Source organism: Numenius arquata, chromosome 3 (genome assembly GCF_964106895.1).
Source record: "Numenius arquata chromosome 3, bNumArq3.hap1.1, whole genome shotgun sequence".
Taxonomy (NCBI): domain Eukaryota; kingdom Metazoa; phylum Chordata; class Aves; order Charadriiformes; family Scolopacidae; genus Numenius; species Numenius arquata.
The window spans coordinates 43,863,606-43,889,616 of NC_133578.1; the positions used below are offsets into that span (position 1 = coordinate 43,863,606).

General features: G+C 53.1%; 1 protein-coding gene and 3 non-coding genes across 4 annotated transcripts; 1 reads left to right on the plus strand and 3 right to left on the minus strand.

Annotated features, from left to right (window-relative positions):
• Positions 1–278: 278 nt before the first annotated feature.
• Positions 279–6,452, minus strand: FTCD (formimidoyltransferase cyclodeaminase). Its single transcript, XM_074145604.1, has 14 exons — positions 6,321–6,452; positions 5,371–5,554; positions 4,896–5,024; positions 4,612–4,700; positions 4,183–4,362; positions 3,957–4,094; positions 3,507–3,638; positions 2,787–2,848; positions 1,896–2,025; positions 1,615–1,776; positions 1,330–1,373; positions 1,111–1,249; positions 622–717; positions 279–425 (listed from the first exon to the last, which is right to left on the minus strand). Exons 1-14 carry the CDS (start codon positions 6,372–6,374, stop codon positions 339–341), a joined length of 1,626 nt encoding a protein of 541 aa, XP_074001705.1. The 5' UTR covers positions 6,375–6,452; the 3' UTR covers positions 279–338.
• A 2,674-nt stretch (positions 6,453–9,126) lies between these two features.
• Positions 9,127–9,198, plus strand: TRNAA-UGC (transfer RNA alanine (anticodon UGC)). Its single transcript has one exon. It is a non-coding gene; the product is annotated as a tRNA-Ala (tRNA).
• Positions 9,199–9,485: 287 nt separating this feature from the next.
• TRNAP-AGG (transfer RNA proline (anticodon AGG)) lies at positions 9,486–9,557 on the minus strand. Its single transcript has one exon. It is a non-coding gene; the product is annotated as a tRNA-Pro (tRNA).
• Positions 9,558–10,250: 693 nt separating this feature from the next.
• On the minus strand, positions 10,251–10,322 carry TRNAA-CGC (transfer RNA alanine (anticodon CGC)). The gene has a single exon. It is a non-coding gene; the product is annotated as a tRNA-Ala (tRNA).
• Between the last annotated feature and the right edge of the window lie 15,689 nt (positions 10,323–26,011).

Genomic DNA, 26,011 nt, shown 5'->3' on the forward strand with positions numbered 1-26,011 from the left:
TGTGTAGGGTCAGGAGGTGCCCACACACAGGGATCTCCTCCGAGGTAGCACCCCCGGGTCCCTGCCATCCCCTCCGTTGGGAGCCGTGTAGCCCCGGGCACTGCCAGCCCAGCTGGATCCTTCTGCCCCAGGGGTAGGGGAATGAAGACTGGGGTCCGAGCCCCAGACAACAAAAATCACCCTTGGCCAGGGAAAGGCCAGCAGGGAATATGTTGCTGAGATCTGCCTGAGTTGAGCAGCTCTCCCAAGGCGGATACCGAAGGAGCCCAGGCAGGGATGAATGTGTTTTCCAGCTGTATTTGCCACTGCAGAGCCCCCAGTCCATCCCCAAGCCCCTCTCAGGGTGCCCGCTTCTCCAGCAGTGCCAGCACAAGTGCCGAGCCTTGCTTCGCCTCCTCCAGCAGCCCAGAGACCTTCTGCGACATCTGCACAGGAAGGGAGAAGGTGCATCATTTGCCACTTGACAGGACAGAAGAGCTGTCCACCCTCTACCCCATGCATCCCGGTGGTGGCAAAGGGAGGGGGTACCTGGGCATAAGGGGTCCCAAGGGCTTCATCTCCATCTCTGTCCCACCTCACCCCCACCACCAGGGTCAAGGCACATGCGCAGCCCCTGCTTACCGCAAGCTTGAACTTCTCATCTGTTATGTCTTTGAGGTTGATCATGACATTGAAGTAAGCTCCGAACACAGCCGCTTCCAACATTTTGGCTCCCACCTAGAAAAAGAGGCTTGCGAGAAACTCTCCTGCTGAACTAGAGCACTTGCATACAGTCCTGCAGCACAAGGATCTGCCCTGCTGCAGGACTCCCACCCTCTGTGACCCAGCAGCATGCAACACTTTCCAACATGGTATTTTCAGGATGTGGCTCTGGTAGTGGGAACCATTCATGGCCTTGCCACACGGGTGGGAAAACTCAGGCAAGGGCTGGTGGAGGTCGACTCTCCTACAAGGGTTGCAAGCTGCCAAAAAGTTAGTGGGTGGAAACCACTGTCCAGTTTGTGAAGCGTGGCTTGAGAGATGTAACCTGGAGGTCAGGACAGGATGGGACACCATGCAGGGAAAAGTGGTGAGCCTGTCAGCCTCCAAAGCCCCAGCCCAGGACCCTACCTGGATGTCAGATTTGCAGGCCAGGTTGCAGTGGCATGCCAGCTCCTTCAGAGCAGGCCAGAGCCCGCTCACCTTCTCTGCCAGGGCACAGGGCACCCTCACAGCTGTCTTCAGCCCCTGTTGCATGGCAGCCGTGCGTCTGGGAGAGGGGACAGCCCCAGGGTAAGCGCTGGGTGGCTGTGCTCCCCTGGTCTGCAAGTCCCCACCAGCCCAGCTCACCTCTCCCGCTCTTCAGGAGTGCTTTTTGGCAGCTTCATAGCTTCCTGCAGGCAGAGAAAAGCAGATTTTGCTTGCTGTTTGCTCCAAGACCAAGTCTTGCATCAGGAGCCAAAGCAGACCTGATAGCTCCTATGCTCTTGCAAACCTCTTTTAGGTGATGATGTCCCTTTCCCTGGCCCTGGCTTGGGCCAAGGTCACTGCCCTGCTCCTAAGTACCCTGGGGCGATGTGATGCTGGCCCCCCTCTCAGCTGGAAAGTCCCTCGCTTCCCTGTGGGATGTCTCACCATGTAGCTGCTGAAGGCACGAGAGTCGGCATCCACCATCGCCACAAGCTCGTCCATGCCCTGGTGGAAGGGGGGGATCAGCTTCCTCATGATGGGGTCCAGATCCTCAAACTGCCGCTTTCCGTAGCTCATCAGCCCTACCATGCAGCCCAGTGCCGCTCCCTGCAAGGGCACAGGGGTAAGACTTCCAGAAGGATACACACTACTGCCATGTCATCTTGGCACACCCAAGAAGAGCCCCCCAGGCAGGTAGGGGCCTCATCCTGGTGTAGGGCACATACCAGGGCGGCTGCGGCTGCGGACACGGAGCCTCCTCCTGGCGCTGCTGACCTCCCACCAACTGCTCGCACGAAGGCACCCAGTGGCTTGGCCACCAGCCCCCTGTCCAGCTCTCCTGCCTGCACCAGGTACCTGTGGCACAGAGGCCCTGTGGGTCAGAGCCCCCCCAGGTGCAGGGACACCCACCAACACCACCCAGTCTCTTCTTACCCAGCACTTCCCGGTGGTTTTCATCCACCCCTTAGCTCTGCAGGTGGCTGAGAAGGAGACTAGCCCCAAAACCCCAGCAGGAAGGTCAGGGGGAGGATACGAAGCCCCATGGGGACAGACAGCAGCTGGGGAGTACATGTCCTGGTGGTATTGGGGGTTGCTCTGCATTAGACAGGGTGGGCTTGTGCAAACAGTATTTGGTGGGACAGAAACATGCCTGTATCCATGTCCCCGGGGGGACAACAAGGACTTGAAGTACATGTCCTGATTTCCACTTGTCACAGGTGGATTTCCTTTCCTGTAGCCCCACAGACATGCATTTTACACCAGACGCAGCACCACGGCATCTCTCCTTGGAGAGCAGCATGTGAGCCAGAGGCAGTGAAATTTGGGCTGGGGTTAGGGTGGAGGATTTAACATGCTCAAGTACATGCTCAAGTTTGGCCATGGAACCTGCTCCCGCTGTCTGCCTGAGCCACCCCACATTCACAAACATCAGCATTTGGGAGCACGGACCACCCTGTGCCTGCACAACACCCGACAGAGATGTCCCCTGGGTGTGAAGAGAAGTTGGGCGCAGGTGCCACTCCCAAAACAAGCTGAGCACAAGAGGCAGGCAGCAGGATTCCCCTCAACTAGGCAGGGATGGACACCATGATGAGAAGCAGGATGGGGGTCCCTACTCGATGATGCGCTCCTGGGGGTGAAATGGAGACAGGGAGTCCAGGCCCAGCCGGCTGACCACCTGCAAGGAGCAGCACCATCACAATAAGTCCCATTGCATCCTCATTCCCTGCTGTTAATTAACCATGGGTGATCCAGCCCTGGGACAGCATTGCTCAGGCCACCACCCAGGGAGAGGACAGCTGGCGTCACCAGCCTGTCCCACCCCAGACTTAGGGATGGCATGTGGCTGCCTGCAAAGGACTGGAAACCGCACCAATAAATAATTAACTTGCTCTTATCTAACATGTTCCCCATAGGGTGGAAACGTCACTCCCTCCTGCAGCTGAAAAGCACAGCCTGTCTCCTTATTTCCAGTTTACACTGGTCTTGGGGCAGTTTCCCATAATGCCACATACTGTCCTTGACCTCTGGGGAGGTCTCCTTGCCCTCCTGGCCCCCATGCAGGCAAGCTGAGCAGCTGCTGCCCGCACTCTGTCATCACAGGATGGACTCCCTGCTCCTTGAGCATCTCAGCGTCCTCAGGACAATAAAGCAACTTGTCCCGTTTGCTGTGCCCTCACAGCTTGCCAGGCACCATTCCTGGACACAAGTATCATGCCTGGGGGCTGCTGTGGCCCCAAATCTCTGCTGAGTGCCACTTTGGGAGGCTGGAGGAGTAGGAGGGTGTCTCTCTCATGATCCCACCCTTGGCTTGGTACTAGGAAGAGCCACATTACCAGTCTGATCTTCTGTTCCTCCTCCAGGATGAAGAGTTTTTCCTTCTTTATGTAAAACTCAGCTGTGTCCAGCATGGCCTTCTTGGGGACAAGCCCCACCAGCTGGGACCCCACCACGGGGAGGTTCAGTGCCTGCAAAGGACATCAGAAACATGACTGTCCCCAGAGCCAGCTGTCCTGCTGCTGCTACCACCCCAGCCTGGGTGTTCTCCTCCCTTCCCAGGACCTGGGAAGCTCATGGAAAAACCTTCAGTGGAGGAATTGGGAGCTAGCAGCAAGTTGCTGAGCTTTTAGTGTTTTTGTGCCGTTCAGCGCTCTGTCCAGCTTGGCTGAGCTGAGCGTGAGATAAAGCAGAGCCTGACCTGGAGATGGGAAGAAAAACTTCAAGGAAGACATTCTCAGCAGAGCCCCCATTGAAACAAGCGTGGTGTGCTGCACCATGCCACCCACCTCTGCATCCCGGCAGACCTCCTCATAGACAACATGGAGGGGTGTGGTCTCAAAGTCCAGCAGGTTCGTCGAAACCTGGGCTATATTCTCTTCCTCCAAATACCAGCCGATGCCCTGCACCCTCTTCAAGCGCCCAGGCTGCCAAGAACTGCCACAGTCAAGGCATGGCCCAGGAGGCATGGGGGCAAGCAGGTCGGCTTCCAGCATGCCACCGGCATGGGAGTACCTGGTCAGCGCCACGACCCTGCTCCCGGATGTTGAGGGCAATGCGGTGAGCCAGCTCCTTGGTGCACAGCAGGTTGATGTTGTACGCGATAAGGAAGGTCCGGGCACCTGTCACTGTGGCCCCCCACTGAGGGACGAAGGTTGCGGGCCCAAAATCGGGAGCCCACTCTGGTTTTGCAAGCTGAGGAGGAGGGAGGAGAGTGCGTGGGCTGGCACTGCCAAGCAGCACGAGCCACCCTCCGGAGGACAGAGTTTCCCTCCCCAGCCAGCACCTGCCATGACCACCTCCATGTTCAGCAGCACCCAAAGTGTTTCATCAGGTCCTCTTGTGAAGGGACTATGCCAGCCCCCAGCACCCTCCCTGAAGCCAGGGAGGTGCAGCTCAGCTCTGCCCGGTCCATGCTGCCCAGCTGGGTGCTGTCAGACTCACCTTCTCAGGCAGTGCCTCATACTCTCCGGCGCGGATAGTGGGCAGAGCTTTCCTGCTCTCCTGCCGAGCCGCCTCTCCATACAGGTAAACTGCAAGACAGAGCCAAGGTTGAGCATCACCAGGCTGGTGGCACATCATCTATCTAGTGGGGTCCGGTTTTGCCCATTTGGGAGCAAACCTCATTTTCTCCTTTGTTAAGTTTTTGCAAAAGGTGTGCAGTTTCTTCACAGCTGGAAGCATGTGGGGTGGGACAAGATGGGCAGAGGTCTCTGGACCCCACTCACCAGGCACACCCAGCTCCACTGCCAAGCGCTGCCCAAAGACATGGGCACAGTTGACACACTCCTCCATGCTGACGTTCATCACCGGCACAAAAGGGCAGACGTCCAGGGCCCCCATGCGAGGGTGTTCACCTGGGGACAGGGCAGATATAAGGATGGGAGCTGGGACAAGCAAGCAGACAAAGAGGGAGGACAGACCTTTCCCAGCCTCTTTTGCAGACTGAGCATTGCCGCTGTGAGGAAAATTGTGTTTGTGGCAGTAACGTCTATTCCACGGAAGGATGAGCAAGGGCTTTGCATGGTCCCACCACCATCCATCCCAGCAGTGCTGCTTGCTGTAGGTGCAGTAACGTGCTGTGCTTGGCTGTCAGCAGCTGGTTTTAGGTCCAGCCATGCAAGGTGCACCTGGAGTCAACCATGCACCACAGCCAAGGGATGTTCTGCACCAGGTCAGCTCCTGTGCCACCCCTGAGCTCACCTGTGTGTCGGCTCATGTCAATGAGCTGCCCAGCCACGCGGGCCGCGCTCAGTGCCCCTTCAACAACAGCCTGGGGAGACCCCACAAAGGTGTAGACGGTGCGGTTAGTGGAGGAGCCGGCATCCACATCCAGCAGCACACAGCCCGGCGTCTGGGAGATGGCTTGCCCCAGTGCATCGATCACCTGCCAGACAGCGGAAGGGGGCAAGGCAGCTGAGACAGCAAGACCCCCACCTTCGCAAGGCAGGGTATGCCTTTTCTCAGCTCTCCCCCTTTCCACTGGCACTGGGGTTGGGGATGAGGCCACAATAGGTGGCAGAGGATGCAGGATCCAGAGGAGTGAACATCCCACTCCTATCCAGGGAGTCTGGGACATGCTTGGCTCCCAGCAAGCCCCAAACCCACCATGGTGGTGGAGAGCTACCTGGCTGCTGCTGCACGTCAGAAAGCACCATCATAAATTGCTGTTCCTGAGGATACTGTCCCTGCCAGCTTCAAAACAGATTTGGCTCTGTAAAGCTTGTTCCCTGGGGGAAGCAGTGGTTTTATTGCAATTTTAGGTTTGCTGAACTCCCCCAGCCCCTGCAGGGCCAAAGTTCAGCCTAGGGCTGATATCCATTAACCTGGACAGTGGGTTTTGGCACAACTGCAAGCGATATTTCTCTAAGGGGGTATGCCACACTGCCCCAAGCCCTGGTGCTACAGCAACCTGCAGGCAGTGGGGAGGAGTGGGTCTGAGCCCCCACTTCTCACCAAGGTAGCGAAAGGGAACAGGGGCTGCCTTTGGGTATTTTCAGCATTAGTCAGGCAGGGAAAGGTGCACAGCACTTCAAAGGAGGCAGGGCAGAGCCCGGCAGCAGGTGCTACCTGCATGGCCCCTCTGCCAGGGCAGCCCAGCCACATGCAGCCCAGCATCACCCACCCCTCAGCACCTCCTCGCGCTCCCTCACCTCTTTGTTATTCCCCTCTGAGAAGTTAGGGACACACTCCACCAGCTTGGCCATTGTCCCAGAGTCTGCCTGTACCCCGTGGCCCCGTGCTCAGCTCCTCGCACTCTGTGGGTTTGCCTGCCCCTTCCTGTCCCACTGCAGAGCAAAAGCCTCCCAGCACCCAACCTGTTGCCTCTTCCCTGTGCTGGGGTTTCTTATTAACTGCATCGATCTGTGGTCGGGAGACAGAAAAGGTCTTGGATAAACAAAGTGCTACTGACCCTTCTGCATCTGGAGCAGCTTTGGGCACAAGGGCACTGCGTGCTCACCAGGGCCAGCCTACAACACTAATTACCCAAAAGAGCCAATTAATTGCTGGGAGAAACTGGTGCCAATGAAGAAAAGCATCTGTTGTGCCCAGCACCATGTCATGGCTACTGGATGGGATAGCCTGGTCCTGCTCAGGGCACAAAAACAGGCCCACCAGCACTCCATGATGATGGGGGGCAGCTGCTCTCCAGGACCCCCAGCATGGGCACCAGGCAGCAGGTAAAATCTCTCTCTGTGAGCAGGATTTGAGCCTGTGCAGGGAAACCCTATTGGATTTTGAATCCAACACTTTCACGATCACAGTCCCAACCCTTGATACCCAGGGGGTACACCTGTCCCCCCCCCAGGGTACCCCCTGTTTCACCCTAGGTGCCCCACTTTCCTGGAAAGTGGGAAAGTTTCTGGGGAAAGTAGGAAATCCCAGAGCATTTCTAGGGGGTTTGGGGGGCTCTGCCAGCCCAGCAGCTGATGGGGGGGGGGGGGGAGGGGGCGGGGAGCGGTCTGGGGAGGCAAAAGCTGGAGATACTGGGGGTTGAACGCAGGGCCTCTGACATGCAAAGCAAGCGCTCTCCCACTGAGCTACCTCCCCTTGAAATACCCTCTGACCAGGCTTTCTCATCACTCCCAGAAAATGCCAGTCACTGTTTCCTTCCCCAGCCCCGCAGAGCTGCTGACATTGGCGTTCAGGGGTTTGCAGGCACTGGGTGTCCCTCGGGTGCCAGTGGGCTGGCAAGGGGGCTGGGACTGGGAGGACGGCTGTGGGCAAACTGGGAACATGTTTTTCTGCGCTCAGCCCCCAGGCAGAGCTGCCCACCGGGGACGAGGTGGCAGCACGGTTCTGCTCTGCTGTGGCCCACTGCCCCTTCCCCACTCAGGAAGCCCTGGCCATGGCTGAGCCGTGTCTCTTTGCCCACGGGGCAGCGAGCAGCACCTCGCTCCTGGCAGTGGCAGGACCATCCCAGCAGAGGGGACATGGCTGAGCTGTTGAGTCTGCCCGTCCACACTGTGCCAGACCGAGTCGCTCCATCCCTGCAGGGGCTGTGCCCAGTGGTGGATGGCCAAAAGGAAAGCTTGTCCAGGAGTGGAGCCCAGGACTTTGCATACCCTAAGTGCAAATCATACCCCTAGACCAACAAGCCATGATGTGCAGCTGCCTGGGCACCCCCAGCCTGTGCCAGGCACTGGCATGCTGGGGGGCCCCAGGAGCCACTTTTCAGGAATGATCCCAGCTGCTGAGCCCTGGGGAGCAGAGCAGGGCTGGGGGGGGGTGTGGGCAGGGGGAGTGGGAGTGCCCAGGCAGTCACACAGCCTGGCTTGTTGGTCTAGGGCTATGTCCTTTGATTAGGGTATGAGAAGTTAGGGCTTCAGTTCCCAGACAGGGTCTCCTTTTGGACACGCACTGCAAGGCACATTCCCTGTGGAGATGAGACACAGACGGGGTGACATCCTCAGTGGGAAGCTCTGCCCAGGACGGCAGTGCAGGGTGGGGCATGGGGATGGCATTGTCCTCGCTCTGGCACAGCTACAGGTAGCCCCTGACCCAGGTTCTGCATGCAGAAAATCATGCCCCTGGTCTGCCCCAGATGCATTTTCCCTGTCCTCACCCATTGGCAGGCTGGGGCACCCAAGAGACACCCAGTGCCTGCAAAGCACTGGACCCAAAGGTCAGCAGCTCCAGTGGACTGGGGAAGGAAACAGCTACTGGAATTTTCTCGGAGCAATGAGAAAGCCAGATCAGAGTGGAACATCAGCTTTGGGGGTTACCCCATGGAGGACAAAGGGCCAGAGGTGATGCTGCAAAGCACCGGCCATTTCAACCACTGCAAGGGCCAGGGAGTGGTTTTGAGGAGGAAAACCCCCAGGGACGGTGGGAATACTGGGCATGTTGATGCTGGGCACCAACATCCTTCATTCACCTCCAGCTGCTGACTCCATGGACCAGAGACAACAAGAGGTCACCCTGCACCCAAAGTGTACAGAGGGTAGCACACAGCCTCAGCTGTCCCCTCAAACCCCCAAAAGTGTGTGGGTGGCAGAGGCTGGGGGTGAAATGGCTGGCAGCAGCCTGGCTCATTGGTTTGGGGGTATGAGTCTCGCTTTGGGTGTGAGAGGCCCCAGGTTCCTGGATGAGCTCTCCCTTTGGGCAGCCACTTTCACCAGCAACACATTGGATCATGGTGTAACCAGGGCACAACAAGGGCTGTGGTGCCTGAACACATCCCCATGGGCAGGATGGACCCCCAGGAGCCGGCAGCAAGGTGCTGCCGGGTGTGTGGGCAGGGAGGCAGATGGAGGCACACGGAGGAAGGGGTGGGAAAGGGCATTTGGAGGCAGCACTGGCCATGGCATAGCAGAATGAGTACTGCCAGCAGCCTGTGCCCTGAGGGTCTGTTTCTGGGGTCAGGGCCCTGGGGGCAGCACAGGGTGACCACTGGGCAGAGGGACAGCAGTGGGGGGTGAGGGGAGTTGGCCAGGCCCCCACCCCTTCCCAAGCACGGGGGATGTAGCTCAGTGGGAGAGCGCTTGCTTTGCATGTAAGAGGCCCTGGGTTCAACCCCCAGCATCTCCATGTTCTTTTGACTCCCTGGACGCCCTCCCTGCCAGCTGCGGGACTGGCAGAGCCCCCAAAGCCCCCTAGGAGAGCTCTGGGACTGCCTGTGGGCATGGCTGGCCTGGGGATGCTTCCTGGCACCTGCAGACTGATGTGAGGAAATGCCTACTCCCCTGCCTGGGCAATGCAGGGCATAGGGGTACCTTGTTTCCCTTCCCCATGGGCCTCAGGGTCTCTCCTAGGGTGCATGTGGGTGGTGGGGGGAGCAGACGGGTGGAAAGTAGGGTCATGGTTGTCCAAAAGGAGGGCTCGTCCGGGAGTTGAACCCGGGACCTCTCGCACCCTAAGCGAGAATCATACCCCTAGACCAACGAGCCGTGGCTCATGCTGGGAACCTAACCCAGCTCCTGTCCCACACGGCCCCATGGCCCCAGGTACCGTACAGGCCAATCCGGTGCACACTGCAGGTGATAGCTGCCCCAGCACCCTCTGGCTGCCCCTCTCCCTCCCTTCTGCTCTCCAGCCATCGGCTCCCTCATCGCCCCCAGGGAGGAGGCACAGGGTGATGTGAGGGAGTCCCCAGAAACTGGCATCAGGGGCTCTGGGGTCCCTGGACAGCACTGTCCCCCCAGTATCCCAGTGCCTGGCATAGGCTGCACTTTGCAGCTCGTTGCTCTAGGAGTTACGAGTTTCTTGGGTTATGGTTCTTGCTTAGGGTATGTGAGGTCCCGGGCTCTACTCCTGGATGAGTCCTCCTTTTGGGCTTTCACCACTGGGACCTGCAGGGCCAGGGCAGAGACAGGGCGACAATGTCCAGCAACAGCTCAGCTGCCCATCCTCTCTGCTGGGATGGTCCTGCTGCTGCCAGAACCGAGGTGCTGACCCTATGGGCAAAGAGACAACAGCTCAGCCATGCCCAGGGTTCAGCCTCTCCTGGATGGGGAAGGGGTTGTCGGGGCAGTGCCACTCTGCTGACAACACATCCACTGCCCAACCCTGGTGCTGGACGGAGATCAGCTTTGGGGACATCCCATGCAGCAAGAAAGGGGACGTTTCCAGGAAGAAAAAGCTGGAGATGCTGGGGGTTGAACCCAGGGCCTCTTACATGCGAAGCAAGCGCTCTCCCGCTGAGCTACATCCCCTGCCCAGGATAATGTCCAGGGTGGGTGTGCTGTCTGTGGCAGTACAGCAGCATGTCCAAGCCTGCCAAAACCAGTGTCAGCTGAAAGAGAAACCCTATGGCTACACCATGTGGTACTGCTTGCAGGCAGCTGGCGATGCCAGGGCTGACCCTCCTCCACTGGGTCTGAAGAACAGCAGGAACACAGTCCCCAAGGGAGGGTTTATGCCAAAAGGAGGGCTCATCTGGGAGTTGAACCAGAGACCTCTCACGCCCAAAGCAAAAATCATACCCCAGACCAACAAGCCACAGTGCTGCACCTCTTTTGAACCCCCCAGCCCCTCTGCCCCCCGCTCTGCCCACAGGCAGCCCCAAGACTTTTCTGGGAGGCTCTGCCAGCCCCACAGACAGCAAAGAGAGAGGTCTGGGGAGGCAAAAGTTGGAGATGCTGGGGGGTGAACCTAGGACCTCTTACATGCAAAGTGAGCACTCCTGCTCAGCCACCTCCCCCTGCACCACTGGGAACTCGCTTCTGGCTCTTCGCGGTCCATCCTGCCCATGGGGATGTCCCCAGCCAGGACATGGTACTGCTGCCCTCACCACGCCCTGGTTACCTGTGCTGCTGCCAGGGAAGTTCGGGTTCAAAAAGGAATGCTCGCCCAGGAGTTGAACCCAGGCCCTTTCACACATAAAGCAAGTATCATACCCTTACACCAACAAGCTGTAGCAAAGCCATTTTCCCTGCCCTTGGCCCCTGTTCTCCAGCCACCTCTTGTGCTGGGCACAGGATGGTGGCTCTAGGGTGCCCCATCTCCCATCACTACCTCTCAGAGACCTCGTGCAGGTGAACCTGCACCGGCAGCACACAGTAGACATGGAAAAAAAAAAAAAAAAAAAAGAGGAATGCAGGTAGTGGGCAACTCCCTGTTAAAGGGCACCGAGGTGCCCATCTGCTGTCCTGACAGGGAGTCATGTGAAGTGTGCTGCCTCCCAGGAGCTAAGGTTCAAGTTGTTGCTGACAGTGTGCCACAACTTGTCAAGAACATGTTACCCACTGTTACTCTTTCATGTGGGCATGAATGACACTGCAAGCCGGAACCTGGGCAGAATCAAGAAGACTATAAAGCCCTGGGAGTACAAGTGAAAAAAATTAGTGCCCAAGTCATCTTCTCCTCCGTTTTACCAGCAGGTAAAATGCAGGAAAGCAGCCAGGAATGGCATATAATGCATACCAACTCCTGGCTACGTGGCTTGTGCCCTCGTGAGGGTTTTGGGTTTTATGATAATGGGACATACTTTGCTGATTATGGCCTGTTAGAGAGGGATGGGACCCGCCTGTCTAGAAGGGGCAAGGGAATCTTTGGCAGCAGGCTGGCCAACTTGGCGAAGCGGGATTTAAACTGAAGGACGTGGGGGATGGGGTCCAGGGTGACAATGCTCATGCCACTTTAAGCCAGGCCAGCCACAGCAGGGACAAATGTTCCTTAGCTGACTCCCAAGACGAGATCCAGAAGGCCAACCACCTCAAGGGTGTGAGTGGCTGTGGTGGATCCTCTTGCTCCCCTCCAAGGACACACTCGACTGCCTCTCTGGAATGCCTGTGCACCAAGGCAGGCAGCAAGGGGGATGAACAGGAAGAACTAGAGATCTGGGGGGGGGCCATGATCTCATTGCAATTACAGAGACGTGGTGGGATAGCTCGCATGACCGGAATGCTGTCTTGGGTGGCTTCGTCCTTTTTAGGAAAGACAGGCCAGCAGGTGATGGTGGTGGAGTTGCCCTCCATATAAGAGAGCAGCTGGAATGTAGCAAGCTCTGCCTCGGGGTGGATGAAGAACGTGTTGAGAGCTTATGGGTAAGAATTAAGGGGCAGGCTAATATGGGAGACACTGCTGTGGGTGTTTACTACAGACCATTGGATCAGGAAGAGGAAGTCGAAGAGGCCTTCTACAGACAGCTGGAAATAGCGTCACAGTCATAGGCCCTGGTTCTCATGGGGAACTTCAACTACCCTGACATTTGCTGGAAAGACAACACAGCCAGGCACGTACAGTCCTGGAGATTTCTGCAGAGCATTCATGATAACTTCTTGACACAGGTGGTAGAGGAACTTTGCTGGACCTTGTGCTAACAAACAAACAAGGTCTGGATGGGGTTGTGAAGGTCAGGGCAGTCTTGGCTGCAGTGAGACGGTAGAGTTCAGGATCCTGAGTGGAAGAAGCAGGGCAAAAAGCAGAATTACAACCCTGAGCTTCAGGAGAGCTGACTTTGGCCTCTTCAAAGACCTCCTTCAAGTAATCCCATGGGCTAAGACTCTTGCACCCCCCTTCCTTCTAGAAAGCTGGCTAATATTTAAGCACCACTTCCTCCAAGCTCAAGATCGGTGCATCCCTAAGAACAAGAAGTCGGGCAATGAAGCAGGAAACCTGCATGGATGAGCAGGGAGCTTCTGGAAAAACTCAGATGGAAAAGGAAAGTTTATAGAATGTGGAAAAAAGGACTGACCACTTGGGAGAAGTATAGGAGCGCTGTCAGAGTATGCAGGGATGCAATGAGGAAGGCTAAGGCTCGCTTGGAATTAAACCTGGCAAGGGATGTCGAGGACAATAAGAAGGGCTTCTTCAAGTACATCGGCAGTAAAAGGAAGAGTAGGGAAAATGTGGGCCCGCTGCTGAATGAGATGGGTGCCCTGGTGATGGAGGATACAGAGAAGGCAGAGCTACTGAGTGTCGCCTTTGTCTCAGTCTTTACTGCTAAGGCCAGCCCTCAGGAACCCCAGACCCTGGAGGTAGGAGAGGGAGCCTGGAGTAAGGAAGACTCTCCCTCTATCAAGGAGGATTGGGTTAGAGATAACATAGGCAAACTTGACACCCAAAAGTCCATGGGCCCTGATGGGATGCACCTGCGAGTGCTGGGGGAGCTGGCAGATGTTATTGCAAAACCACTCTCCATCATCTTTGAAAGGTCACGGAGAACAGGAGAGGTGCCTGAGGACTGGAGGAAAGCTAATGACACACCAGTCTTCAAAAAGGGCAAGAAGAAGGATCCAGGGAACTACAGGCCAGTCAGCCTCACCTTCGTCACCTCCTCCAGGTTATGGAAGAGCTCATCCTGGATGTCATCTCTAAGCAAGTAGAAGAAAAAAAGGTCATTGGGAGTGGTCAGCATGCATTCACCAAGGGGAAATCATGCTTGACCAATCTGATAGTCTTCTTTGATAGGATGATTGGCTGGGTGGGTGAGGGGAGAGCAGTGGATGTTGTCTACCCTGACTTCAGCAAGGCTGTCTCCCACTGTCTCCCGTAACAGCCTCCTAGGTAAGCTTAGGAAGTGTGGGTTAGATGAGAGGACAGTGAGGTGGACTGAGAACTGGCTGAGTGGCAGAGCTCAGAGGGTTGTGATCAGCAGTGCAGAGTCCGCCTGAAGGCCTGTAACTATCGGTGTTCCCCAGGGGTCAGTACTGTCAGTCCAGTCTTGTTCAGTCAGTCCAGTCTTGTTCCATATATTCATCAACGGCCTGGATGAGGGGACAGAGTGTACCCTCAGCAAATTCGCTGGTGATACAAAACTGGGAGGAGTGGCTGACACACCAGAAGCTTGTGCTGCCATTCAACGAGACCTAGACAGGCTAGGAAGTTGGGTGGCGAGGAACCTAATGAAGTTCAACAAGGGCAAGTGTAAGGTCCTGCACCTGGGGAGCAGTAACCCCATATACCGGTACAGGTTAGGAGCTGACCTGCTGGAAAGCAGCTCTGTGGAGAGAGACCTTGGAGTCCTGGTGGACAAGTTGACCATGAGGCAGCAATGTGCCCTTTTAGCCAAGAAGGCCAGTGGTCTCCTGGGGTGCGTTAAAAAGAGTGTGGCCAGCAGGTCAAGGAAGGTCATCCTCCCCCTCTACTCTGCCCTGGTGAGGCCACATCTGGAGCACTGTGTCCAGTTCTTGGCCCCTCAGTTCAAGAAGGACAGGCAACTACTGGAAAGGGTCCAGAGGAGAGCTACAAAGATGATCAAGACAATTCCATCTCAACGTGAGGAAAAGCTTCTTTGAGGGTGCCAAAGCACTGGAACAGGCTGCACAGAGAGGGTGTGGAGTCTCCTTTTCTGGACACCTGAGTGCGTTCCTGTCCAGCCTGCTCTGGGTGAACCTGCTCTGGCAGGAGGGTTGGACCAGATGATCTCTGAAGGTCCCTTCCAACCCCTACAATTCTGTGAATGGAGTGAGAATCAGTACTGCAATGGCTACTTTTACTTGAACTGCTGGTTCAACCTGGGACAGGGGGAAACTACAAAAGAAGTATTCCAGTATTGGAAAGGTATACAAATTAATGATTAAAATGATCATAGATCTTGGAAAACTGCTCTGCAGAGGTACTAAAGAGCTCTAGGCAGTTTATTGCAATAGACCGCTTGGTGTATATAGGAAAATGAGAATGGAACAGTTTCAAACCTAGCAAAAAGATAATACTGAATGTGTTTATGGGAATTAATGAGTAATACGTTGGAACAATTGCTGTGGAATTGGCAGAAATACATTTGCCTAAGTAGGGAGAGAATCTACTGCCAGGTAGCAGTTCCTTTAAATAAATGCAGGAAACTTTGGACACTAGAAAATATTTACCCTGTTTTATTACTGTAGATGCGTTTGTACCTTCTCTGAATTGTGTGTGCTGGTCACTGTCAGAGGAGAGATAATAGAGCTTGGTTTTGTGTACTGTGGGCACTGCCACTGCTCATCAGCTTGTGAAAGTTCACACAAGTCCTGTGAAGGTAAGAAGAAATAAAGCTGAGGGAGAACGTTTGTGCTTCAGAAGAACCACTGGAGATCCAAGGAGAGCACAAAAGACTGGGAGGTCTTGGGTCAGGTCCCCAGTGAGAGCTGGGTGCTATCAGCTCATGCAGTGCCCCTGCTCCCACTGCCTTTGGTTCCACCACGTGGGTCCTCACCAGCATTCAGCTGGTGTGGTCTCTATGGCCTGCCAACGTCTTTCTTCCGATCCAGGCAGACCTGAACCTCAGCTTCAGAATATTTTGAATCATGGATGGTCAGGAGGGTTCTGCTACAATATACCTGCAAGATATATATTAACTAAAATCAGTCCGTGTGTGTAGAAAAGAAGTGAATTCACTGTTGCTTCATCAGAGAAAGGAACAGCGCACCCAAAATAGCTTGGAGCTCACATGCTTTAACAAGCAAACTGTCAGGTATTTTAGGTCCTTCCTTTTTTGAATTACCTTTTTTTGAATAATGATTTAATGCAGGAGCGGTGGTAGAGAAACCATATGTCAGGTGCTAGGGCATTCACTGGGAAGGCGAGATGTGAGTTCAATTTCTGTTCCAACTAATATTTACTTATGTGAAAGGGAGTAGAGTGAGGACAGTGAGGAAGAAGTGAAAGATCCCTACTCAGGCCGGTCGGTGGCCTGGGCTTGATGTGGACACAGCTTCAAGTCCTTGGTTTTGAGGTGGGGACAGCAAGAACATAGTTTTAGGCCATTAAGTCTTGTTCCTGGCACTGCAGCGGTCTGTTCATAGTCTGCCTTATTCCCATCTCTTCCATAGTCTTAGTGACTCTTAACTATGTTAATGTAATAGGCCGCCTGGGAGAAAAGGGTGATTCTTCTAATTTATCAGGCGAATATTCTTATAAAAGACCAAAAACTTAGTAACTGAATCTGTAGACATTTAATAGTGTTTACTCCTCAAGACCCACCTGTTGTAATGCAACTTGGGTATCAAATAGAATAAAACAATCTTTAATATATCTGCCTGTTTCCTGGCAGTGATTTCCACCCCTACAGTTCCTCCTGTATTGTTCGCATCTCTAGTAGTTGTTTTGGCTTGCTTGAGTTCTGCTTCATCCTTCTTATCAGCCTTCTCCAGTGTCTGGTTTCATGTTCATTCAAGCGTTTTTAGGTTTCCTTACCAGCAGCCTAGTTCCACTCCATTTGAGACGAAGCCCCATCCCATCCTTCTGTGCTAGCTTACATCTTCCCAGAGGAACTCACTATGTTCTTGCTTGAGGGTGGTGAAACACTGGAATAGGTTGCCTAGACAGGTTGTGGGTGCCTCATCCGTGGAGGTGTTCAAGGCCAAGCTGAATGGGGCTCTAAATAACCTATGGAAGGTGTCCCTGCCCATGTCAGGGGGGTTGGAACTCGATGATCTTTAAGGTCCCTTCCAACCCAAATCATTCTATGATTCTGTGATTGTATACGAACACCACAGTTTCCTCTGCTTTGATTATTATGTGAAAAAAATAATCTTTTTTTAAAAAAGCTAATGTATCCACCCTGTATACAAGCATCAAAGCAATTGCTGTTCAAGTAGCCTCTTTGTCAGCAATATTGGCAAGTAAGTTGACCGTGGGCTTCTTCCCAGAATCGCCTGGCAGTTTCAGTTCCCACCTCTTGACAGAAACCTCCACAAGCCAGTCCTGGTTCGCACAGGGAATGCGTGATCACATGCCTCTGTAAGTCAGACTCTGTTTGGCCGGATAGGTTGAGGATCTGTGTAGTTTGGTGATCCTGGAAGAAGCATTCTTCCGTGTTCAGCCTTGGCAACTGATCAGTTTTGGTTCAGCATTTTGGAATCGCTATTTCTGGTATGTATTGAACTTTGTGTTTTTGTGTAGCTCAGCATTGGAGAAGACTCCTCCATTTACCAGCATCATGCTCACTTTTCTTCAGCACTAGTTCAGCACGATTTTACATTACCTAGTAGCTTGTCACTAGCCAGCCATGTTCTCCTGTCCAGCCATGTCAGCAGAAAAATATATATATTACAAAAATGAGAGTATAAAACTTGCAGGTAGAAAGCAGTATCCATAATCGTGCAGTGGGCCTGTGGATAAAACACTGGAATGGAAACTGTTTCTTGTCCCTGCAGTGATCTGCCCACATGGCTGCAGGGAGGTTAGTTATTTAAGCCATTGATTTATTAATTTTCCATTTCTAAAACTAGGGTGATAATAAAACTGTTGCTCATTATTTTTCTTTTGTATATTTACCTTAAAATTTAGCTTTCTACATTAGGTTTTGTGCATTAGTACTAGCACAATTAAATGCAGATTTTATGCTGTGTGGTCATGGTGCTGTCTGATCACAGACTGTAACACAATTTTGGGTCCAGCAGCAAAAATACTCAAGGAAGGTCATCCTCCCCCTCTACTCTGCCCTGGTGAGGCCACATCTGGAGCACTGTGTCCAGTTCTTGGCCCCTCAGTTCAAGAAGGACAGGCAACTACTGGAAAGGGTCCAGAGGAGAGCTACAAAGATTATCGAGGGAATGGAGCACCCCTCTGATGAGGAAAGGCTGAGAGACCTGGGTGTGTTTAGCCTGGAGAGGAGAAGACTGGCAGGGGACCTCATCAGTGCTTATAAATACCTAAAGGGCGGGTGTCAAGAAGATGGGGTCAGGCTCTTCTCAATGGTGCCTGGTGACAGGACAAGGGGCAACAGGCACAAGCCAGAACACAGGAAGTTCCATCTGAACATGCGGAAAAACTTCTTTACTTTGAGAGGGTGCCAGAGCAATGGAACAGGCTGCCTAGGGAGGTGGTGGAGTCTCCTTTTCTGGAGATGTTCAAAACCTGTCTGGATGCATTCCTGTCCAACCTGCTCTAGGTGAACCTGCTTTGGCAGGGGGGTTGGACCAGATGATCTCTGAAGGTCCCTTCCCACCTCTAGAATTCTGTTCTGTGATTCTGTGATTTCACATGGTCCCAGAACTAATGATCTCCCTCTCCACTGTCCCATGGTGCCAGTGTGGCTTTGGGACAAAGGACAGGAGCTATGAGTCCTGGGTTACTGGGAAATACACCCAGCCATTCCCTTTTTCCAGCCCCCAGGAGCTGCCAACCTAGGGGGTCAGTAGGGCTCAGGTGCTGGAGGTCCCACAGGTGCCATGGGGGACAGGACTGGGAGGATGGCTCTGGGGCAGACCAGGGACACAGTCCTGAGGGTAGGGCTACCTGTAGCTGTGTCGAGGTGGGAAGCCAAGCTGCTGCAAGAGCCCCAACTGGTGGGGATCCACGCAGAACAGCCACAGAGGGAACAGGGCGAAGAGCTGATTTTCAGACAGCCTGCCCACATCGAGCCTCTGATGCTAATTATATCGCATTGCAGCCTGTGCCAGAGCAAGGCTTCACTCCCTGAGGCACATCCAAACCATGGGGTTTCCATGAGCTGATCCGGGGGAATCAGGAGGAAGAATCCGCCACGGGCAGCACAGGTGAGACTGGCTCCTCTCCCCTGCAAATCATGAAGGTGTGGGGAGCAGGCATGATTTCCAAGTCACATAACCCCCCACAGCTGCCCTTCTCCTTCATCCCTATACATTCAGTCCTAACAACAGTCACCTTTTGCAGCAATAACCAGATGACCCTTCTCTTTGGGAAACATGCAGACACCTGATTCTCAGTAAACATGAATTAACAGCCCTGGGATATTTAACTCAACAATTCTTGAGTTTGAAACTCAAATCCCAGAGTATTTCACTCCCAGGACCTTGTAAACCATTGGGATTTGGACTCCACTTTCATTGTGCTCATCCTTGTCTCTCCCCGAGAGCTGCCCGCCCCACGGGGAGAAGTTCAGAGGAGAAAGGGGTGTAGGACAGCCAGGAGCAGTGTCTGGTGATGATTTGGGCTGGGGTGAGGCATGGTGCTGGTGGAGCCAACAGGGCTGCAGGCTCGCCAAGGTGCAAGACTTGTGAGCCCCACTCCCACGGGTAGTACCAGGAGGGCCACACCAGGATGCCAGTGCATTTTGATTTGCGTGCTTTTTTCCCTGGTGATTCACACATGTGGGTGGCCTGTTATTTTCCTACTTCATGGGATTTTCAGCCCTGGGGAAGAACCAGAGCCCTTGCCGGAGCCATAGCCTGTCTGGCTCCCCAGGCTGGAGCAGAGCTCTTGTGTGGCAGGGAGGGCTCCCCGAGAAAGCATGGCAAGCCTCTGCCCCACAGTTGGTCCATGCGTGCCTGGGGTGGGATGTCCTTTCAGTAGTGCCCTCTCCTTCCTCTTATCTCAGCTGTGCAACCACTTTCTCTCCCCTTCCTAAAGCCTAAGAGCAGGTGTCCACTCTGCTTTTGTGGGAAACCATGTTGCAAGGCTTTGGTGGGTGAGGAAGGAGATTTTTACGGGCAAACAATTACCATCTCAGTCTGCCATGCCTGCAGGCTCCAGCTCCAGGGGCTCAGTCTCTCCAACTGGCTGGCTCCAGTACATGTGTCGCCAAGTGCTCTGGCCAGGAGTCCTTGCCCCAGTGAGGAGGACATGGGATGCTGCCCACTGAGGCCAGCTTGCCCTCCTGGCATTGACCTCAACTTTGCGCTCAGGCGCTGGGGTGGGATATGGCTTTTGCAACCCAGCAAAAGCACTGGCAGTGGATCTGTCTCTTCATCCTGTCCCACTGCTGTGAGTCACCAGGATTTTTATCTTCTCATCTGGATGTGCAGAGAGGCCAAAGATTGATGAGCTGAGATCTTGTTGACCCAGCAATCATCCAGCCACTACCAGTCCCCTCCATCCCAATCACTAGCCCCATGCTGTCCAGGGCTTCCATTCCTGACAGTCCCAGTTACTTGCTATTGACACCAATCTTCTGTTTTCCATGGAAACTCTCTATGCTTCTCCACTTCTTCCAACTCAAACCATGACTTCACTCTCCTTCCCACCTCATCCATTCCTGAGGTGGTAAGCCACACACCATCAGAGATGCTCACTGGCTGCTTCTGTTGGCTTCCTCAAGTACATAGAATCATAGAATTCTATGATTCTATGTACTTGAGGAAGCCAAAGAAATCTGAGAAGGACCATTTGCCACATGTGGAGGTGCAGGCTGGAGTGTCCCCTTAGTTACACACATCCCAAAGAGGAGATAAATACCCACGTGGATATGATCCTGCAACAGGAAGCTACCACCATCACCTTCCCTGGTGTGCTTCAGCTGCTCCCTGTTGAGCTGGTGTAATTAATGCACTGTAATTTTTTCTGGTGCAGCTGGGTTCACCAAAGCAAGGGATAAAAAAGAAAATGAAGGGAGATAGGGGCCTGCAGGAAGCTGCAGGAGGAGGATCCTGAGTAACAGCAGGGAGAAGATGTCCTCCAAGAACATGAGCAGGTGAGGGAAGATGGGAGGTGAGGAGGACATGAAACTCAATGGATGCAGGCATGGCTAATGGGTTGCATTTGGGCTAAGCTCCAGGCTTTTCTTAGAAATGCTTCTATGCTGCTGCTGTTGAAAGCTGTAAGTAGGCAACGCTGGGACCAAACCCCAGGACTCAGCTCTTTCCTTCCATGTGTATCGTTTCACCCACTAAGCATTATTTTTCATCTCAGTCTTGGTACATAGTTCCCTGTTGCTCACTAGAGCCTTTGGCTGCCCTGTCTTTGCAGAAACCTATCTTTTAGGGCCTGATCAGCAGGTCTGTGGGGTCCTGCCCTGGGCAAGCACTGGCTGTGGGGTTTATGTGGCAGTATGAATTCAGAGCAGCTCTTGAGCTGGGAGCCAAGACAGCATGGCTCCCAGACGGGAGTAACAGCACCCATGGGAGACAGTGTGCCGGGTCCCTTGGGACAGAGATCCCTGCAGGGCACCAAAGGCCTCACTTTGCTGACTCTGTCTACACTAGGGTATCACAATTTTTAAGCCAAATCAAGGACCTGTGTGGATTTTAGTCTCCTTTGGGACACTGGCTCTTCAGAAAAAATATCTGTACAACCTCACCAGCGGAGTCATTCAGTGAAAAACCACATAAGAACATCATTATTCTGCCTCCCTGCTCCATCCTGGACTGTCCTGTGCAGTACACTAGTGGAAGACAGTTGCACAAGACCCAGATGCCTCCAGCTTTCTAACAAAACTTTTGCTGGAGAGCCACTGCTTTTCCTCATTGCAGCGTTAAAGAGAGTTTTGCATCCCATCACTGCAGACAATTTCTAGAGCTGAGATAAAAATATCTGAGCAGTCCTTGAAAGAAGGATGTGAAACCACATCTCTCTTCTCCCATTTCTCTGGCTGCTGAGCAATTGCCACATAAATTTTCCCCAAATTAGGAGTGCCTCTGTGAAGATCTCCCAAGCAATAAAACCAGTTGAGCTTGGTCAAAGGCTTTTGAAGACCAACATGCTTTCAAGCTCAGCATAATCCTGTATTATAAACACTCATAAGCTTTATGCAAATTGGCATGCTACCAAAATGCTTGAGGTATGAAAGAAGATTTAAACAATACCTATGGAGGACTTAGTTGCACTGTTATTCCTCCTTCCATCCGCTGAAAAGGTTCTGCTTGACGATATATGGCATCTTAAGAAGATGCTTTATTCAATGCCTGGCATCTTTTCCCAGACACACCTGCATGCTCTCCCTGTAAAACTATTATTCTCTAATGTGTTCAACTAAAATCTTGGGTCTCGGACTTTAGGAAAAGCTCAGTATGGAGCTCATTGTGCTGTGGCTGGGGCCAGGCGTAGGGTTATCTTTGTCTTACTCTAAATGACCAGCTCATGGGCACAGGACCTGCAGGTCTCTCCACTCAGCAGCAGAGCAAAATTCCCTGCTGAGCTCCAGCCCAGCTGTTGCTCTCACCCCTCTATCTGTGGCACACAGGGAAATTATAGTTTCTTCTTCATGTCTTTATTATTATGATTATACATCTTTCCTGATGGCATTACCACAGGTCTGAGTGTCCATCATGCTTGGCATCTCTCAAAAATGTTAGGACACCTCTTCCCATAACACTTCTGATCAATCAGCACTCAGTTACTGGTCTCAGCAAATTTGGGCTTCTGAATGTCTGTGTGTCAGAGGAAGGCTGGGTAACACTGCACTGTTTCACATTGCAGGCACCCCTCTTTCTCTGACGGGGCCGGGGATGGTACTGTGGGCATGGGCTGCTGGAAAAGGTGCACCCATATCTGGGGTGGGATGCCATCCCCCAAGCTGCCATACTAACAGCGGGATATGGGTGTATTCCGGTCACATTATTCACAGGGCTCACTTGAAGCAAATGTTGCAGTGGCGCCTGTACATATGCATGTCTATGGGCACCTGCAGCAGCACAGAGCAAAACATTTCTGTTGTTTCATTAAGAGATACAGCTAGATGCAGACACTTCATGCGCCTCACTGGCATTTGGGCTATCTGGGTTTGAATCATTACATACTTATTTGTATAAGGCCTCTTTTTCCACATGCTGTTGTAAAAAGCAAGAATGAAGAGCCTAATGTGTGAGGTCTGTTTTTGCCCTGGTATAACTTAGGAATTTTTTACTCTTCATCATCACCCATAAAACACTGGGTGAGTTGGGAGTAGGTTGACCATCCAAAGGACCATCTCCCAGGAAGAACACTTCTGCCTTTTTTCACTGACCCCACATCCATCCTCCTTGGTTCACCCCCCAAAATTGCTGCAAAATGCAGGGTAAATGCCATTTTGAAATGTCAAACCTTCATGTTTCCATCTCCTCGAGGGAACAGGCAACAAGTCTCCTCCTGTGGGAAGTCTTCCCTAAGCAGGTGCTTGCTATGGGGCAGTAGGAGAGGTTGCCAGGCTAAGTTGCCTGTGGGCTGATCACAGCAAAATATACACTTACTTCAGCTCAGTGAGGAGCCGAACAGGAAAAAGTCCCATTTCAGACAAAAAAAAGAAACTCCTCCCTGTAGCAACAAGTTGCCTCCAGAGCAGGTTACCCCTCCAGACCAGAGGCAAAAGGAACACCAGAAGACTTGGGCTATGATGTAGCATAACTTTAATGAGGAGAAGGAGAATAAACCAGTTCAGAGTATGAGAAGTGCATTTCCAGTGCTTGGTAAAGAAATGGATATACCCCACTCCAGGACAAGACAATCCCTACAAGGTTTTCCTCTGCCCCACCACCCCATGACTATCACCTTCTGTCTACAGCCCACTATAAGCATTTTTGCCCAGCCTGTAGCAAATGCTGTGTAGCACCGCAGGGTGTGACACCTACGTGGAAAGAAGGGCTTAGAGAGAAAAAGGCATACAGAGGCATGGTCTTGAGTGACAAGCTCACATGGTTCCCTTACTGCTGGAGGGACTGAGGGTGCCCCCTACAGCTGGGAAACCCACGGGCATTTCCTTAGTCCTCTTCCCCAGTCTTGGTCCTGTGCTTTGTTTTTCTTTCCTGATGCAGCTGCTCTGCTGACATCAGTGGGAATAGGTGACCGCTGGGGACACCCCTACAGCCTGCTACCCAAGCACAGCAGTCCCACCTTCCCCAGCCCCCGGGGACCACCAGAGGCCACGGGGACCCCACAGCACCGGAGGTAGCTCCCAACTGATGCCGATGCCGTGGACCCCACCGTCGTGTTTTGCGGGTAGGAGCTGAGGATGGGCCCAGGCAGGGTGACCACGACAGTGGGGGGCTGGATGACAGCAGTGGAGTCCCCGCAGCGGCGGAAGCAAGGCTGGTTGCAGCTGGTGGCCAGTGGCCGGGGACCACAGGAGGAAGGCAGGCACAGGTCGTAGCAGGACATCACTCAGCGAGGAGTACACCTGAAAGTCAGAGCCAGGGTGTAAATGCAAGGCAGAGGATCAGCAGCAGGCTGGTCCATCCCTGATGAGTCCTCATTTTGTAGCTCCCATATTAAAAGGTGCAGGAGAGCTAGCTAGAGGGTGAGTTTGGATGGTTTAGAAACCACAAAGGAAGGCTTTCCAAATGGGCAGGAGCCAGCTTCCCCCTTCCCTCACCCCATAAGCCACTCAGGAGAAAGCGAGGAGTTTGGCTTGAGCTCCACATCTGAGGAAGCTGGAGGCATGAAATGCTGAAAACACTGAGAGCAGAACCACTTCTGAATGCTGCCTGCCCTCAAGCTAGTGGCAAGCCTTCATCAAGTCAAATGTTCACTGAGTCGCATCTAGTTGTAGCAAAACCCACTTAAATCAATACAATGTGGGCGAGCCGGACTTAACGTGAGCTGAGCTACCCCATCCCAAGTATAAGAGACCTTTGCTGCCCTTGTGCAAACAGGAACACATCAATCCCTGCAACCTGGACATGTGTTGTTCTTTTCTTTTTCTTCAGCAACAAAAACCATGCAGGATGCACCCAGCTATGTGGTTATGGACCCTGCAATCCCTTTCACTTTGAACTCCTCATTTTGCAACAGAAATAAACCCTTCCCCAACATCCTCCACAGGCAGAAAGGAGTCTGGTAACAAACCTTGAGCTCTTGTGGAGGACCAAGCACAAGGCATGGACAAAAGCAACAGCTCAGTGTGCAGAAGGAGATAGAGCCCATCTCGACTTACCCAGGCAGTGGAGGCAGTGGCAGTGGCTGGGAGCAGGTGGTGGGGCCGGGTGCCACGTCAGGGTTTTATAGAGAGCCCCAGCCCCTGGGGGAGCAGGTACATACCTTCCACCTGAAACTCCCGAACAACCAGCAGTTTTCTCCTGGAAATCTCCCCCGGCTGACTAGAGAGTTCCCTCTTTCATCTGTCATGTTTTGCTTCCATTTAGTACTGAGTAAGATTGAAATGATTCAGACTACAGGCATTAATTACCTTGCTTCCTAAGGCCAAAGTACATTTTAGATGTTATACCATGAGGCAGGAGAGGCTTTTAGCAAAATTTAGGGCAGGCGCATCACTACCCACCTTCCTCTGAGCACAACCAATTCAGTTCCTCAGTGCACCTGAGGTGAGCTCAGGAATTTAGACTGAACACAAGAAACACACATCTGAAGGTAAACCCTGAGACAGCAGTCTCATCGGTGGCAGGAAAACCAAGGGGGGCTGTAGGGCTGAGGGCACTGGGGGACCATGCACGACTGGGGAAAAAAATGCCAGCGGGCCATTTCTCCTGCCCCATCTGCCCAGGTACTAAAGACACAGACATGGGGACTTAAGCTAGCCCAGCATGACCAAACTGTTATGCTTTTGGATCCACTTAGAGGATTCTGCCTTTTTTTTGTTTTTATTCCTCATGTCTGGAGTATGAATTCTGCTTGGAAGGCACATCAAATTTTAAAAGCAAAGTAACCATGGGCTTTGGAGTCCACCCCTTGAAAGTGACACACACCAAAACTTACTAATTTTGTGCAGTGAGCTGATTTCCGAGTCCAAGAGCCTTTCCGTCCTGCTCTTAGGTAATGCTAACAGCGGTGAGCCAGCAGTTCACAGCTATGCTTCCTTGTGATGGACTGACATCATCAAGACATTTATAATTACAGGCTGCAGCATGACACCAGATTGTTCTGCTGAAAGCCTGTTAGCTGCTAAACAGCCAAGGAGTCGCAAAAGTTCCAACCTGCACTTAAACATGAATCACTTGCACATTGGGGAGAGGGACTTGCTGACATGGTCCCAAGCAAGGGAATGAGCCATCAGGCTCTAGGGGCAAGGAAAGTTTGAGGAAGACTTTTCATTTCATGCTGGCAGAGCCCAGATGAAGGCACAAATATCTTCTGCCCTGGAATGAACCATGGTAGTACCAGGGCACATGTACTATGCATGTGTGGAGCTGGGGTTTGTCAGCATTACTGTTAAAGATATGCCTTGTAGGGCTTCTGGGGTTATTTTAGTTCCTGGGGTGACTTGGCCTTGTAGAGCCACAGTTGATAGCTCTAAATTGTCCCTAGTGACTCCTTCCTGCCCTGCCTGCCAGGGCAAAAAAGCCTTTCGGAGGGACTGGCATCAAGCCCAGCTATTTTTAAAATAATTCTGGAAGGAGAAAGAGGAAATCAGCTT

What these genes read in the sequence shown, in the direction of transcription:
- FTCD (XM_074145604.1), bottom strand. Translation starts at nt 6,374, where the DNA reads ATGGCCAAGCTGGTGGAGTGTGTCCCTAACTTCTCAGAGGGGAATAAC. An exon ending in AGTGGAGCTGGGTGTGCCTG is followed by an intron (nt 4,701 to 4,895) that starts GTGAGTGGGGTC and finishes TCTGTCTTGCAG; the next exon opens with TTTACCTGTATGGAGAGGCG. An exon ending in AGGTCTGCCGGGATGCAGAG is followed by an intron (nt 3,639 to 3,956) that starts GTGGGTGGCATG and finishes TGTCCTTTGCAG; the next exon opens with GCACTGAACCTCCCCGTGGT.